At 38.2% G+C, this 13,505-nt stretch overlaps 1 protein-coding gene and 1 pseudogene across 3 annotated transcripts in view; one reads left to right on the top strand and one right to left on the bottom strand.

Moving 5' to 3' along the window:
- TBC1D8 (TBC1 domain family member 8) overlaps positions 1–13,505 on the top strand; it is a 122,749-nt gene that overhangs the window by 104,136 nt on the left and 5,108 nt on the right. For all 3 annotated transcript variants that reach the window (XM_039253122.1, XM_039253123.1, XM_039253121.1), the window contains 2 exons: positions 3,527–3,767; positions 4,318–4,383. In XM_039253122.1, the coding sequence (XP_039109053.1) occupies positions 3,527–3,767; positions 4,318–4,383 (307 nt within the window). The remainder of the gene's footprint in view (positions 1–3,526; positions 3,768–4,317; positions 4,384–13,505) is intronic.
- On the bottom strand, positions 8,307–9,349 carry LOC120245899 (annotated as a pseudogene).

Below are 13,505 nucleotides of genomic sequence, written 5' to 3'. Positions count from 1 at the left end.
TTCAAGTATACCACATAGCCCTTGACTATAGTTGTCACGTTGTACATTATATCCTTAGTGGTTCTTATAAGTGGAAATTTGTACCTTCTGGCCACCTCACCCAGTCCCCCACTCTTCACCCCAGCCTCCAGGAACCACAAATCTGACTGATCTCTTTTTCCGAGTTCGGGGTTTTGTTTTTAGATTCCACATAAGAATGAGATCATACAATGTTTGTTTGTTTGTTTCTGTCTGACTTATTTCACTTAGCATAATGCCCGCATGGTCCATCCATGTTGTAAAGTAGTCTTTCAAATTATATAAATTCAGATTTGTGATGTCCATCTCCTATTCTCTTAAATTGAGGACAGCATCATTAATCTTACCCATGTAAGATGTGAACAGTATAATACAAACTTGGTGTCACAGAATATTTCTGGAAACACCAAAGACCTGAATGAAAAACAGCTACTTATGTATTCCATAAACCTGCTCTTATTAATGATCTATTGAATTCATTCACTCTTGAATGAATTATCAGGCTCTTTAATAATAATTATTTGGGGGCACCTGGGTGGCTCAGTTGGTTACGTGTATGACTTTTGATTTTGGCTCGGGTCATGGTCTCCTGGTTTGTGTGCTTGAGCCCCATCGTGAGCTCTGCTGGCAGCCTGGAACCTGCTTGAGATTTGCTCTCCCTCTCCCACTCATTCTCGCTACCCCCCACCCCCTTGCTCTTGCCCTTTCTTTCTCAAAATACATAAATAAACTTTAAAAAGTTTACTTGGTCTTGTTAATAATATTCTGCTTATTTCCATATTCTGGTTAAGACTTGTTTTCAACTTTTAAAATCACAAAACAAAGAAAAATTATACGTACTTTAACATTAAAAAAAAATGAAACTTTAAAGCAAAAAATGAAAGGGTCTCATCCTGTCTCCACCTGCAGTCCTACCCTTGTACAGGTAATTCCTGTTAACAAGTTGATGACTATCTTTCCTGATTTTTCTCCCTTTTATGTATCTTTCATACACACACACACACACACACACACACACTTTTTCCCTGCACCTAATAGTGATATTATGCTACACATTAGCCTTCAGTTTTTTTTTTTTTTATCATGGACATTTTTTTAAATAGTTTATTGTCAAGGTGGTTTCCATCTAACAGCCAGTGCTCATCCCCACAAGTGCCCTCCTCCGTGCCCATCTCCCTCCTTCCCCTCCCCCCCACCATCAGCCCTCAGTTTGTTCTCAGCATTCAAGAGTCTCTCATGGTTTGCTTCTCTCCTTCTCTCTTTTTATTTTTCCCCTTCTTCTCCCCTATGGTCCTCCGTTAAGTTCCTCCTAATCCTCCTATACGTGCAAACATATGGTATCTGTCCTTCTCTGCCTGACTTATTTTGCTCAGCATAACACCCTCAAGGTCCATCCATGTTGCTACACATATCACGGACATTTTTATAGATAATATATACAGATCTTTTCTCATTCAAAAAATAGCTGTATAGTTTCAGGGCACCTGGGTGGCTCAGTCAGTTAAGCGTCCCACCAGCTCAGGTCATATCTCACAGTTTGTGAGTTTGAGCCCCACATTGGGCTCTGTGCTGACAGCTCAGAGCCTGGAGCCTGCTTCAGATTCTGTGTCTCTGCCTCTCTCCCTCCCCCCACTAGTGCTCTGTTTCTCTCTCTCAAAAATAAGTAAAAACGTTAAAAAAGTAAAAAAAATAGCTGTACAGTTTGACTGTAGGGCTGAACCATAATTTACTTAACCATTTACCTATTGAGACACATTTAAATTTCCAGTTTTTTGCCACTTTATAAACTGCTGCCCTGAGCAGCTCTGTGCCTTTATCTAGACACCAGTGCTGCAGTTTCTGTAGGAAGAGTTCCTCAGGGACGCACAAACCAAGCTGTAGCCTGTGTTGCTAAGTGGTTTTAATTTTTTCAAAATTCAGATTCCACTAATGAGGTCCAACAGTGCCCATTTCCTACACTCCACACCCACTCAGCATTCATTATAGATCTTTTACAATTTTGCTGGTCTTGTAGAAAATTGCATTTTATTTTCAATTTGTTATCCAATAGTGAGGTTAAGTACCACAAGGCTAATTGTATACTTCTTTGTATCACCTGATTATGTCCGTTGTCTATTTTCATAATGGTTTGTTTCCCTGTAGGATTCTGTGCGAACTGGTTGCATTGGTCCTGGGCTTGCTTGTTGTAACTTTTCTTGGCAGGATTCTGTGGGTGTTTAGCATCAAGGGATGCACAAACGTATGTGGAATTTCATAGTATGTCTGGCATTTTTAGGAATGGAAATTCACGCGACCTTTGTTTCACAATGAAAAGTTCCTGTGGCATTTTTCATAATTCTACAAAGACTGTTTGAAGAACTTGGCTGCCAACCAACACGACAATAAACTTAGAAATGGCATTTTGGTTTTCATCCAAGGATATGTGCTTACGTATGGCAGCATCCACACTTGGGTCTGTGCCGCTCTTACGGGTGGAGGGCGGTGAAATTGTGAACAACGCTGCAGTCCTTGGGAGCCATTTCCATGAGTTGTGATGTCCCGGGAGGTGATCTAGTAGGGGTGTAAAAGATGATCCTAAAGAGACGAGCCTCAGGGACAGGGCCTGTTTTGATTGCCGTAGTTGGTATAGTCCTAAGACTTTTTTTTTTTTTAAATATTCTTTTTTTTTTTTTTTAAGTATTTTTATTTATTTCTAGGAGAGAGAGAGAGACAGCGTGAGCAGGGGAGGGTCAGAGAGAGAGGGAGATACAGAATCTGAAACATGCTCCAGGCTCTGAGCTGGCAGTCAGCACAGAGCCCGACGCGGGGCTCGAACCCACGAACCGCGAGATCATGACCTAAGCGAAAGTCGGACGCTTAACCGACTAAGCCACCCAGGCACCCCGGTATAGTCCTAAGACTTTGAGTCACCTTTTTTTGTTTGTTTTTACTTCTAGTTTTTTTGAATTGTTAATATACTCACGTGGGTCAAAATTCAAAATTTAAGCAAGTATGCAGTAAAAAGACTTGGTTCTACATTGGGGTCCCCACCCGTTTTCCCTCCTGACAGGCAGCCAGTGCTCCTGGTTTCTTCTGTATCCTGTGGATTTGTTTAGCACTTTGTCGTTTTCAGCTGTGATTTTATGAGACAGCAGCAGAATAAAAATTAGGTCTCCTAGAATTAACACCGTGGCAGCTGAAATGCACACTAAAAAATAGTTAAAAATGGTAAATTTTGTTAGGTTTGGTTTGCTACCATGAAAAAATAACCTTAGAAAAAGAGGTCAGCATATTCACGTGGGCAAGAAAGTACAAGGTAACAAGGGAAATGTTTTACATGTCTGGTTAGAGTAAAGAGATTGTAAGTACTTTAATTTTTTTCATTTGTGTTATAACGTTGCTTATTCAATACATATTTTTCAAGGCCAGGTGAGTCCTGAGAGAGGGCAATGTTGAGCGTGGCTTGTAAGCATGTGACCTCCTCCAGGGGCCACCATCTCTCACAGATCCCTCTCTCCCTCATTTTAAGAGAGAACACATGATGAGCTGTTACTGGGAGCAGCTCCGGCCTGTGGTCCCACGCCATGACCCCAGCAGGCCCTATGCAGAGCAGTACCGCATAGATGCCCTCCAGTTTACACACCTGTTTCAGCTTGTCTCGCCCTGGACCTGTGGGGCCCACACAGAGATCCTCGCTGAAAGGACTTTCAGGCTCCTGGATGACAACATGGATCATCTGATTGAATTCAAAGCATTTGTGAGCTGTCTCGGTAGGACTGTGTGGTTCTTTACCACAGCAAGTTAATTTGGGACGGGACTCCTTGAACACAAGACAAGGCGGACTGTGGAGCCGGCAGACCCACACGATGAAATATATTCGGGGATGGCCCTGATAGGATTTTGTGATTTTAGAAACCACTCTGCAGGCTCCTCTCGTGTCTACTTTTATGCTTCCTTAAAGAGTCTGAGAAGGGCCCACCCTCTCAACATACAAGGTCATTGCACCTTGTTCTCCTCCAGTCAGTGCCAGGGGTGTGGTGCTGCGTGTTGGGAGCCACGTTCCTAACTCGTGCACATAAAATTAAAGTCTTGCAGAATGTATGAGGCCAAAGTTCATGAGGTTATCTTGCCGGACAATAGTGACCAATCGCTACCTTTTACATTTTCATTTCAAACATAGTGTGTCTGGGGGTAGTGGCAAGAAAGTATTGGGTCAACAAGTATTGACCTTACTAAGTTCTCTCCCCCACAGCGAGTTTGTGTCCCGACAAATGTACTTTAATCATTTGAATATACTCAATCTCTTTTCTATTTTTGCAGATGTTATGTATAATGGAGAAATGAATGAGAAAATTAAGCTGTTATATAGACTTCATATTCCTCCAGGTAAGAAATACTAAGGAAATAATTTAGGCTCTGTTCTGCTTTGACACGAAGAAGATTTGGGCATGACTCTTAAGTTTTTCTCATTTAAAATTTCATCTAGACTTGAGTCCACAGATGTTTCTAGTTTGGAGTTCCTGGTAACTGGTAACAGATTTTCAGTACTGTAGTGTATGGCCTATGATAGTGGTTCCCAAACCTGAGCCTGCATCAGAATCATCTGGAGAGCTTGCTAAAACACTGGTTCCTGGACCCCACTCTAGAGTTTCCTACTCACTAGTGTTGGGAACTGCTGGCCTGTGGAATGTGTGGAGCAGTAGACCCTGGTTGCCTTAATGGATGGTTATTTTCACCTCCTCTTTTGAAGGACCATATCATTTTTCCAGCAGGTAAGACCCTACTTCCCTTGAGTTTCAGCCTTGGTAACCAGGAACAAAGAAACCAGTTTTGATGCCTATGAGGTTATACTTGGCTTTAACCGTAAGGTATTCCTTGGATCTTTGAAACTCCTAGAGTTGGGTTAGTAATGCCAAGAGGGTCTCTGGACCCAGGGCCATGTGGTTCTAACGTTGGATGGGGCTCTGACAGGACTTCCCAACAAGGGAGGCCAGGGAGGGGGTTGTCAGGGCCATGGGATCCTGGTGCCTTTACAGCTCACACCTCTACAAAAGTTGGAAATGCGGGTGGACATTATTTGAGGGCTTTTTCGGTACACTTCCTGAATTGAGCCATTACTGAACTGGCATATAATATATGCTGCTCAGTATCCCCAGGGAACATTCTGTGGCAACCACCCAGCTCCTCCTCCACCTTCTCACAGACTCATTATTATTTTACTGCAAACGGCTTAGCATCAGTGAAGTTCTTTTATGCGAGTATAAGTTAGTGACTTTTGTTCTTGAATTTGCCCTTATTTTTCACAAATGTATTCCTACCAACATAGAAGACATGCGTAATTATTCCTTTATTATCATTGCTGTCACTCTTTCCATGATCATCTGTATCAGGTGTACAATATAGTGATTCAACACTTCTGTACATTAATCAGTGCTCAGCCCCCCACAACCATCAGTTTGTTCTCTATAGTTAAGAGTCTGTTTCTTGGTTTTCTTTTTTTCCCTTGTTTCTTTTCTTTTCTTTTTTTTTTTTTTTTTTAACATTTACTGATTTTTGAGAGACAGCATGAGCAGGGGAGGGGCCAAGAGAGAGGGAGACATAGAATCTGAAGCAGGCTCCAGGCTATGATCTTTCAGAGCCCCACATGGGGCTTGAGCTCACAAACTGCGAGATCATGACCTGAGCTGAAGTCGGATGCTTAACTGACTGAGCCACCTAGGTGCCCCTTATTTTATTTCTTAAATTCCACATGAGTGAAATCATACGGTATTTGTCTTTCTCTGACAGACTTATTTCACTTAGCATTATACTCTCTAATTCCATCCATGTTATTGAAATGACAAGATTTCATTATTTCTTATAGCTGAGTAATATTCCATTATGTATCGATACCACATCTTCTTTATCCATTCATCAGTCAGAGGACATTTGGGTTGCTTCCATAATTTGGCTGTTGTTGATAATGCTGCTATACCATAGGGGTGCATGTATACCTTTGAATTAGTGTTGTATTTTTAGGGTATATATCCACCAGAGCGATTACTGGATCATAGTTCTATTTTTAATTTTTTGAGAAACCACCATACTGTTTTCCACAGTGGCTGCACTAGTTTGCATTCCCACCAATAGTTGACGAGGGTTCCTTTTTCTTCACATCCTCACCAACACTTGTTTCTGGTGTTGCCGGTTTTAGCCATTCTGACAGATGTGAGGTGGTAGCTCATTTTAGGTTTGATTTGTATTTCCTTGATGATGAGTGATGTTCAGAATCTTTTGATGTGTGTGTTGGCCATCTGGATCTGGATGTCTTCTTTGGAGAAAGGTCTGTTCATTTCTTGTGCTCATTTTTTAATTGGATTATTATTTTTTTATTGGATTATTTTTTGGGGGGTGGTTGAGTTGTATAATAAGTTCTTTATATATTTTGGATACTTTAACTTTTTTAAAATTAAAAAAAAATTTTTTTAAAAACTTATTTCTGAGAGAGAGACAGCATGAGTAGGGGAGGGTCAGAGAGAGAGGGAGACACAGAATCTGAAACAGGCTCCAGGCTCTGAGCTGGCTGTCAGCCCAGAGCCCGATGTGGGGCTCAAACCCACGAACTGCGAGATCATGGCCTGAGCCAAAGTCGGACATTTAACTGACTGAGCCACCCAGGCGCCCCTGGATACTTACCTTTTATCAGTTACATCATTTGCAGATATCTTCTCCCATTCCATAAACTGCCTTTTTTTATAATTGTTTCCTTTGCTGTGCAGAAACTTTTTATTTTGATGTAGTCCAACAGTTTATTTCTGCTTTTGTTTCCCTTGCCTGAGGAGACATACCTAAAAAATGTTTCTATGGCTGACGTCAGAGAAATTACTGCCTGTGCTGTCTTCAAGGATTTTTATGGTTTCATGTCTCACATTTAGTCTTTAATCCATTTTGAGTTTATTTTTGTGTATGGTGAGATAGTCCAGTTTTCCAACACCATTTGTTGAAGAGACTGTCTTTTTCCCATTGGATATTCTTTCCTCCTTTGTTGAAGATTAATTGACTATATAATTGTGGATTTATTTCTGGGTTTTCTATTCTGTTCCATTGACCTATGTGTCTGTTTTCGTGCCAGTACCATCCTATTTTGATTACTATAGCTTTGTACTATAACTTGAAATCTGGAATTGTGATACCTTCAGTTTTGTTTTTCTTTTTCAAGATTGCTTTCATTGTTCAGGGTTTTTAAAAATTTTAAGATTGTTTGTTCTAGTTCTGTGAAAAATGCTGTTGGTATTTTGATAGGGATAGCATTAAATCTGTAGATTGCTTTGGGTAGTATGGACATTTAAATAATATTCATCCAGACTATGAGCATGAGACGTCTATTTATTTGCATGTTCTTGAATTTCTTTCATCACCGTTTTATAGTTTCCGGAGTACCGGTCTTTCATTTCCTTGATATAATTTATTCCTAGGTATCTTTATTTTTGGTGCAATTATAAGTGGGATTGTATTCTTTTCTTTTCTTTTTTCTTTTAAAGGAATGTAAAACTATTGACCACTGTTTACCAGTATTTATAATAAACACTGTATAGTTGGATAACAAACTGACTACAAAGGTATTGTTTCTCCTGGTTTCTGCTGAACCAGTAAACTCAAATACTTAGAATATTGAGCCTCTACATGTAAGGAATGAGTTGGGGTTTAAACAAAAACAACATGCTGGTCAGGAATTTAGATTATAGACGTTTGTCTCCCCATATATTCCAGAAGGTGCTAAACTGCCAACATTTCTAACCATCTGATTATGATTAGCTTTCCATGAACGAAATGTTAAGACATTCCTTGAATCATGACCCCTTAGTTATTACAGCACAGGGATTTCAATTTCTTGAAAAGGAAAGGTTCACTAGAAGGAAGCTTTAAATGTCCATTTAACTAAGTTTTGCTTACTGAATTAAAACACACCAGGACTTAGACATCTAGTTTTCTCATTTGGGTGGGGAACTGTTGGTAGTGATAAAATTTTCCTTTCAGGGATCTTGCAAATAAACTTGCATTTGTATGAATGTAGATACGGATTTGGATATGGCTTTTCAAACTGTCCCATTTAAATTGCTTATAATTTTTTTAAATTGCCCAATTAATTACAAAATTAGAAAGGTTACAGCTTTAGGAAAAATGTCAATTTAAGTGATTTATTTCTTAGGTTGCTAAAAATGATGGCATCCCAGAAACATGAGCTTATCCATGATTATAAAATGCTGTTTTTATTTTGGGGAGTGTTAAAAAAAAAAAAGAAGAAAAAAAGAAAACCTTTTACATATGTATTTTAAGTATACACACAAAAAAACCCCAAACAAACCCCAGAGTGGTCCTTAGGCCTATAGGAGTTAAACACAAGTTCTGACTGAGTAACAACTATGAAGATTTCCCCCAACGTTTAGAAAAGGTGTTCTCTAAAGCAGAGGAATAATATACCATGGTCTCAAATATTCTTTTCTGATAAAGGAAGCAACTACAGAAAGCTTTCATTTGTTCTAAGTACCCAGTGATATAGATGCAAAATCCCCCAGCCACTCCCCCACTACTACTTCAAAACAAACATATCAAACTTGATTTTCATTAGAATGGTATTTCTTCACACAATAAATTAAAAAAAACCAAGACCTAGATTTTATATATGTATAAATGTATATAAAAAGCAACACAATTACTGAGCTTATCTCCTGGACAAGAATGCCAAGTTAGTCAGTCTTCATAAAAAGCAATTACAATCTGAGGACACTTCATATTTGCCTCTTTTGCCAGCACCAAGCCTGCCTCATCTGAATCTTTACATTTCACGAGAAACATGAAATCTCCACTGCTGTCTGTGGCACCAATTATTCATTTGAGATTAAGACCTCTGGCAAAAGCATCTCTTTTCTTCTTTGACTTGCTATCATCAGATTCACTGTCAGATGAAGATTTTCTTTTTGTGCCATCTTTTTCTTTACCACCTTTTTGAGAATTAAGAAATGCTTCTATTAACTCTGGACAACCTAAATTTTCTGCAGGTTCCCAAGTATTTTCAGCATCTGTAAATCCCTTCTACTTTACGAAACGCTCTACTTCCCCATTCACTACACATTGGTCCAGTTCTGTTCTCACCACAAATTCTTCAGGCCCTGCCTCTTCTACTTTTTTACTCTTTCCATTCTGTTTCTCATTTTTTGCAAGTAGTTGTATTGGAGGCCATTTTTTATTACATACTTGAAGAGCTATTATTTACCACCTCTAAGCTGGTCCGGGTCTGGGGATTGTTTTCTTAATTTCACTTTTTGCTGCTTCATTATTAATGTATAGGAATGCAATATATTTCTGTATACTGATTTTGTATCTTATGACTTTACTGAATTCATTTATCAGTTTCTAGTAGTTTTTTGGTGGCCTTTGGGTTGTCTCTATATGTATGATGTCATCTGCAGATAGTCAAAGTCTGAATTCATCTTTACTGATTTGGATGCCTTTTATTTCTTTGATTGCTGTGGCTAGAATTTCTAGTACTATGTCATAAAAGTGGTGAGAGTGGACATCCTTGTTTTGTTCCTAACCTTGGGAGAAAGTTCTCAGTGTTTCCCCAAAGTATGATGTTACCTGTGGGGTTTTCATATAAGGCTTTTGTTTTGTTGAAGTGTGTTCCCTCTGGACCTACTTGAAGTCTAGTTGAGGATTTTTATCATGAATGAATATTGTACTTTGTCAAATGCTTTTTCTGCATCTGTTGATGCAGAATTGAAATGACTGAAATGATCATATGGTTTTTATCCTTCCTCTTGTTGATATGACATATCATGTTGATTTGGGAACATTAAACTGCCCTTACATTCTGGGAATGAAATCCCATTTGACTGTAGTGTAATATATCTTTAAACTTACTGGTTTTTGATATTATCATTTGAGATTGATATTTGATTCTTGATCTAACTTCATATTGAATTATTTCACAATTACAAGTTTATTTCTAAAAGACATGTTTTAATTAATTCATTAACAGACATTTGTAGACCTTTATGGCTTTTGAAAATCAATTTTTCAAAAACGTTTTGAATATATGGGATTGTAACATTTATTTTATGACTCCAAATTTAAATTTTTAAATTAAGTGGAAATTAATATTTGATGTTATTTTGCTTACCTATATTTAACATTTGAATTTTTGATGCAGTTAAAGTCTTAATAATGCAGATAACCCAAAACCTACTTAGGCATCAATTTGTTAAGGCCATGAAGATCCACAGTACATTTAGTTTACATTTAAATTTAACAAATATTTACTTCCCATCATAACAACTTTTTAAGTAAAGGTGGGACAAACACACTAGTGGGGGAAAAGTCTTAATTAATTAGGAGGTATACTGAGGATTACAAGTTTGAATTTGTACCCTCAGAGACTAAGGCCTCATTGGCCAGATGAGGGAGGCCTGGTACCAAACTAAGCACAGTAGCCCCTGGCCTCACACACCCACCTCGTGCAGAGCACTTGCTTTTAACTCTGCAAGGGTGTTATGGGAGGCCAAGGGATTCTGTGAGCTTGCTTACAAAGGTTTCTGATGCAAAGTGCTAAGCCCAGGGCCTCATAGTTCCAGAAGAGCTCCTTTATTGGCTCCATAGTGACTGCAACACTGTTTGTTTAGTAGAGGAGATAGAAGAGAAACAGTTCAGAGGATTGAATGCCATATCAGGTGACAGACATATGGATGAACATTATTCCAGAAGATTATTAAATTGGGAGTTTTCATTGCAGACTGATAAATCTAAGATATTGGTGATTTTGCTCAGTGAATTATACTAATTGGACTTCCAGAAGAACCATTTTCTGGAAGTACATTAGATTCGTTAGAAGCATCAAAGCAAGCTACCAAGAATGCTCTACTGGAAATGGTAAATGAGCACAAACAAATGAGACACCGGAGGCTTTCTGTAAAGGAGCATAATACCCCCAGGTCCTAGAAATGCCGAGATTCAGGGAATACATTATGTTTGCAGAGCAGCTCTCCCCAAGGGTCCTGCTGGTCTGGATCCATAGTAAATGATCTTCAAGTGTTGAAACTAATAAAATTTGAGCTGCTCCAGTCTTTCCATGAATAGGTTTCTTTTTGAGGCCTTATACGCACAAAAGTGAATTTGCTGTCCAAAGGAAGGGTTTTGTCAAGAAGTGGAGTTAAAAGGAAAAAGTCTTACAGATAATTCCAATTTGCCATTTGGTTAAAGATGGTTATTTTAGAAAGGATTTCATGTTGAAGATCTGAATGAACTTAATTGAAAATTGAAAGCACACATGAAAATAAATTAACATGTAGTAACAAAGTATGGATTCAAAGCAAAAATTCAACCAAGAATGATGTTACAAATGCTTAATCAGTGATGTGTTTAGTCAGTGTTAGAATTTGAAATCTGAAACCTAACAATAGACAAATATAGCAGTATCTGTGTACAAAAGAGGAAAAGCTTTATTTTTAAATATTTGATGTAACAGATATTAATAGGATTCAAAATCCAGTCATATTAGCTCCCCCCCAAAAAAATCAGTATTACATTTGTCAGTAAGGGAGAAGCTGTGTGATGCTCATGCTTTATGTAAAATAAAAAACACTTGAGCCAAATTCTCAGTAATGATGCTTCCAGCTTTTTGTTCAAATAGTTTTCACTAATAGTGACAGCCTGTTTTGAGAAGATCATTGTTTAAAAGTCCTAATCAGGAATTGCATGTAACTATTTCAATATAAATGGTGGCATGAAAATTAATATTAAGAAGTCCTGAGTATTGTAAGATTTCAGTACCGTTAGACCCATTTTGTTACTTGATAAAATCTATTTTAAGTTTACTTAGAATGGATCCACTTTCTAAACCTATGCAGTACAGTAGAAATACACATGATCTTTGTGTGACATTGTCTGCTTTGTCAAGAGTAGTGGCATATCAGATGATAGGAATGGATATATACAATCATAGATTTCACACTATAGTTACTGCAGATGAAAACCTTAGCAGTATTGTGAAATGGAATGTGTGTGAAATTAACATCAACAGGACCAAAGATAATGGAACATGTGATGACCATGGTTTGCCTAAGAGAAACGTTTGGCACCCAAGTTACACCCACCATATTGGTTCTCCACTTTTTGGTTAGCCTTTTATTATGGTTACACTAAAAAACAATACTGATGATAAACTCTGTCAACTACTCTGCTTTTGAGAATGTGTTAATACATCAAAGTATCTATTAGAATCCAAGAAACTGAAAGACACCTGCACTGCCTTAAGGACCAAATTATTAATGGAAATGGCTCAAATGGCACACATGAAAAGGATTCACCAAGTGAAGTGGAAACAGATGAGCTAAGTGATGAATCCAGCCAAGATCAAGAACAACTCTCAGAGAATGGATATAGTCTCTTGGAGGAGATGATGCTGATAATTGATGATATAAGAAGCAAACATTCAAAGGTCAGCTTTTCACAGGACATACAAAAATAAGATTACATTCTAGTTTAACAACTGAAGCAGCTTAACAACTGTCATTGACAATGACATTAGAAATTATACCATGCACAGTCATTTTGGTGATAGCTTAAGCTAGACTGAAGATCTGTTTTGATTGGTGTTGGAAATGCCAAAAAAGGATTTTGAAAAATATGAAGTGTAGAATACAAACCTCCTAAAATATCTTTTATGAAACTGTAGTATTGCATTGAACCTTTTAGAAGAGCTGAGTACTGAAAATCCTTGGTATTACCCAAATTGTCAATAAGCCATTAAGAAAATTGATTGGATCATAGCATCCAGGACTTGTTTACAGCACGTGTTTTATTTAAACTTACATTCATTTAAAAAATTTTTTAATGTTTATTAATCTTTTGAGAGGAACAAGGGAGGGACAGAGAGGGCGACAGAGGATCTGAAGTGGGCTCTGCGTTGACAGCAGAGAGTCTGATGGGCTCAGATTCACCAAACCATGAGGTCATGACCTGAACAGAAGTCAGGTGCTTAACCAACTGAGCCACCCAGGCGCCCTTTAAGTGATTTTCTTAGATATTTGAGACCCAAGTTGGATACTTTAGTTGGTTTTCCTAAAAGAGACTTGGATATATTGGAATTCCTAATTAATCTAATTGCAAGTCCTGGCCGCTCTAATTTGGTTGCTGTTTTCAACCACTGTGGAGGGCTAGGAAGGCACTATTCTGTTTTTGCAAGAAAAAAATATGAGAGTGGTATTATTTTGATGACTGTAGTGTCTCAACTGCATCTGAAGACCAAATTGTCTTGAAAGTAGTGTATGTACTCTTCTACCAGAGCTAAGAGGCAATAGAATCAGCTTTTCCCTTCCACAAGAATCCCATTTACAAAGGTGACTAAGATAGCAGTGGTGATGACGAAGTCCTTGAAGACACAGAGACTTCCCTGCTGGTGGCATTTACTGAAGCCATGAAGTTATCTACCGTATTATGATAAAAGTTTGAGAAAAAACAAATGTAAATCCTTC

This window comes from Hyaena hyaena, unplaced genomic scaffold, assembly GCF_003009895.1.
Source record: "Hyaena hyaena isolate Hyena2069 unplaced genomic scaffold, ASM300989v1 scaffold_438, whole genome shotgun sequence".
NCBI lineage: Eukaryota > Metazoa > Chordata > Mammalia > Carnivora > Hyaenidae > Hyaena > Hyaena hyaena.
This window is presented reverse-complemented; position numbering and strand designations above follow the sequence as displayed.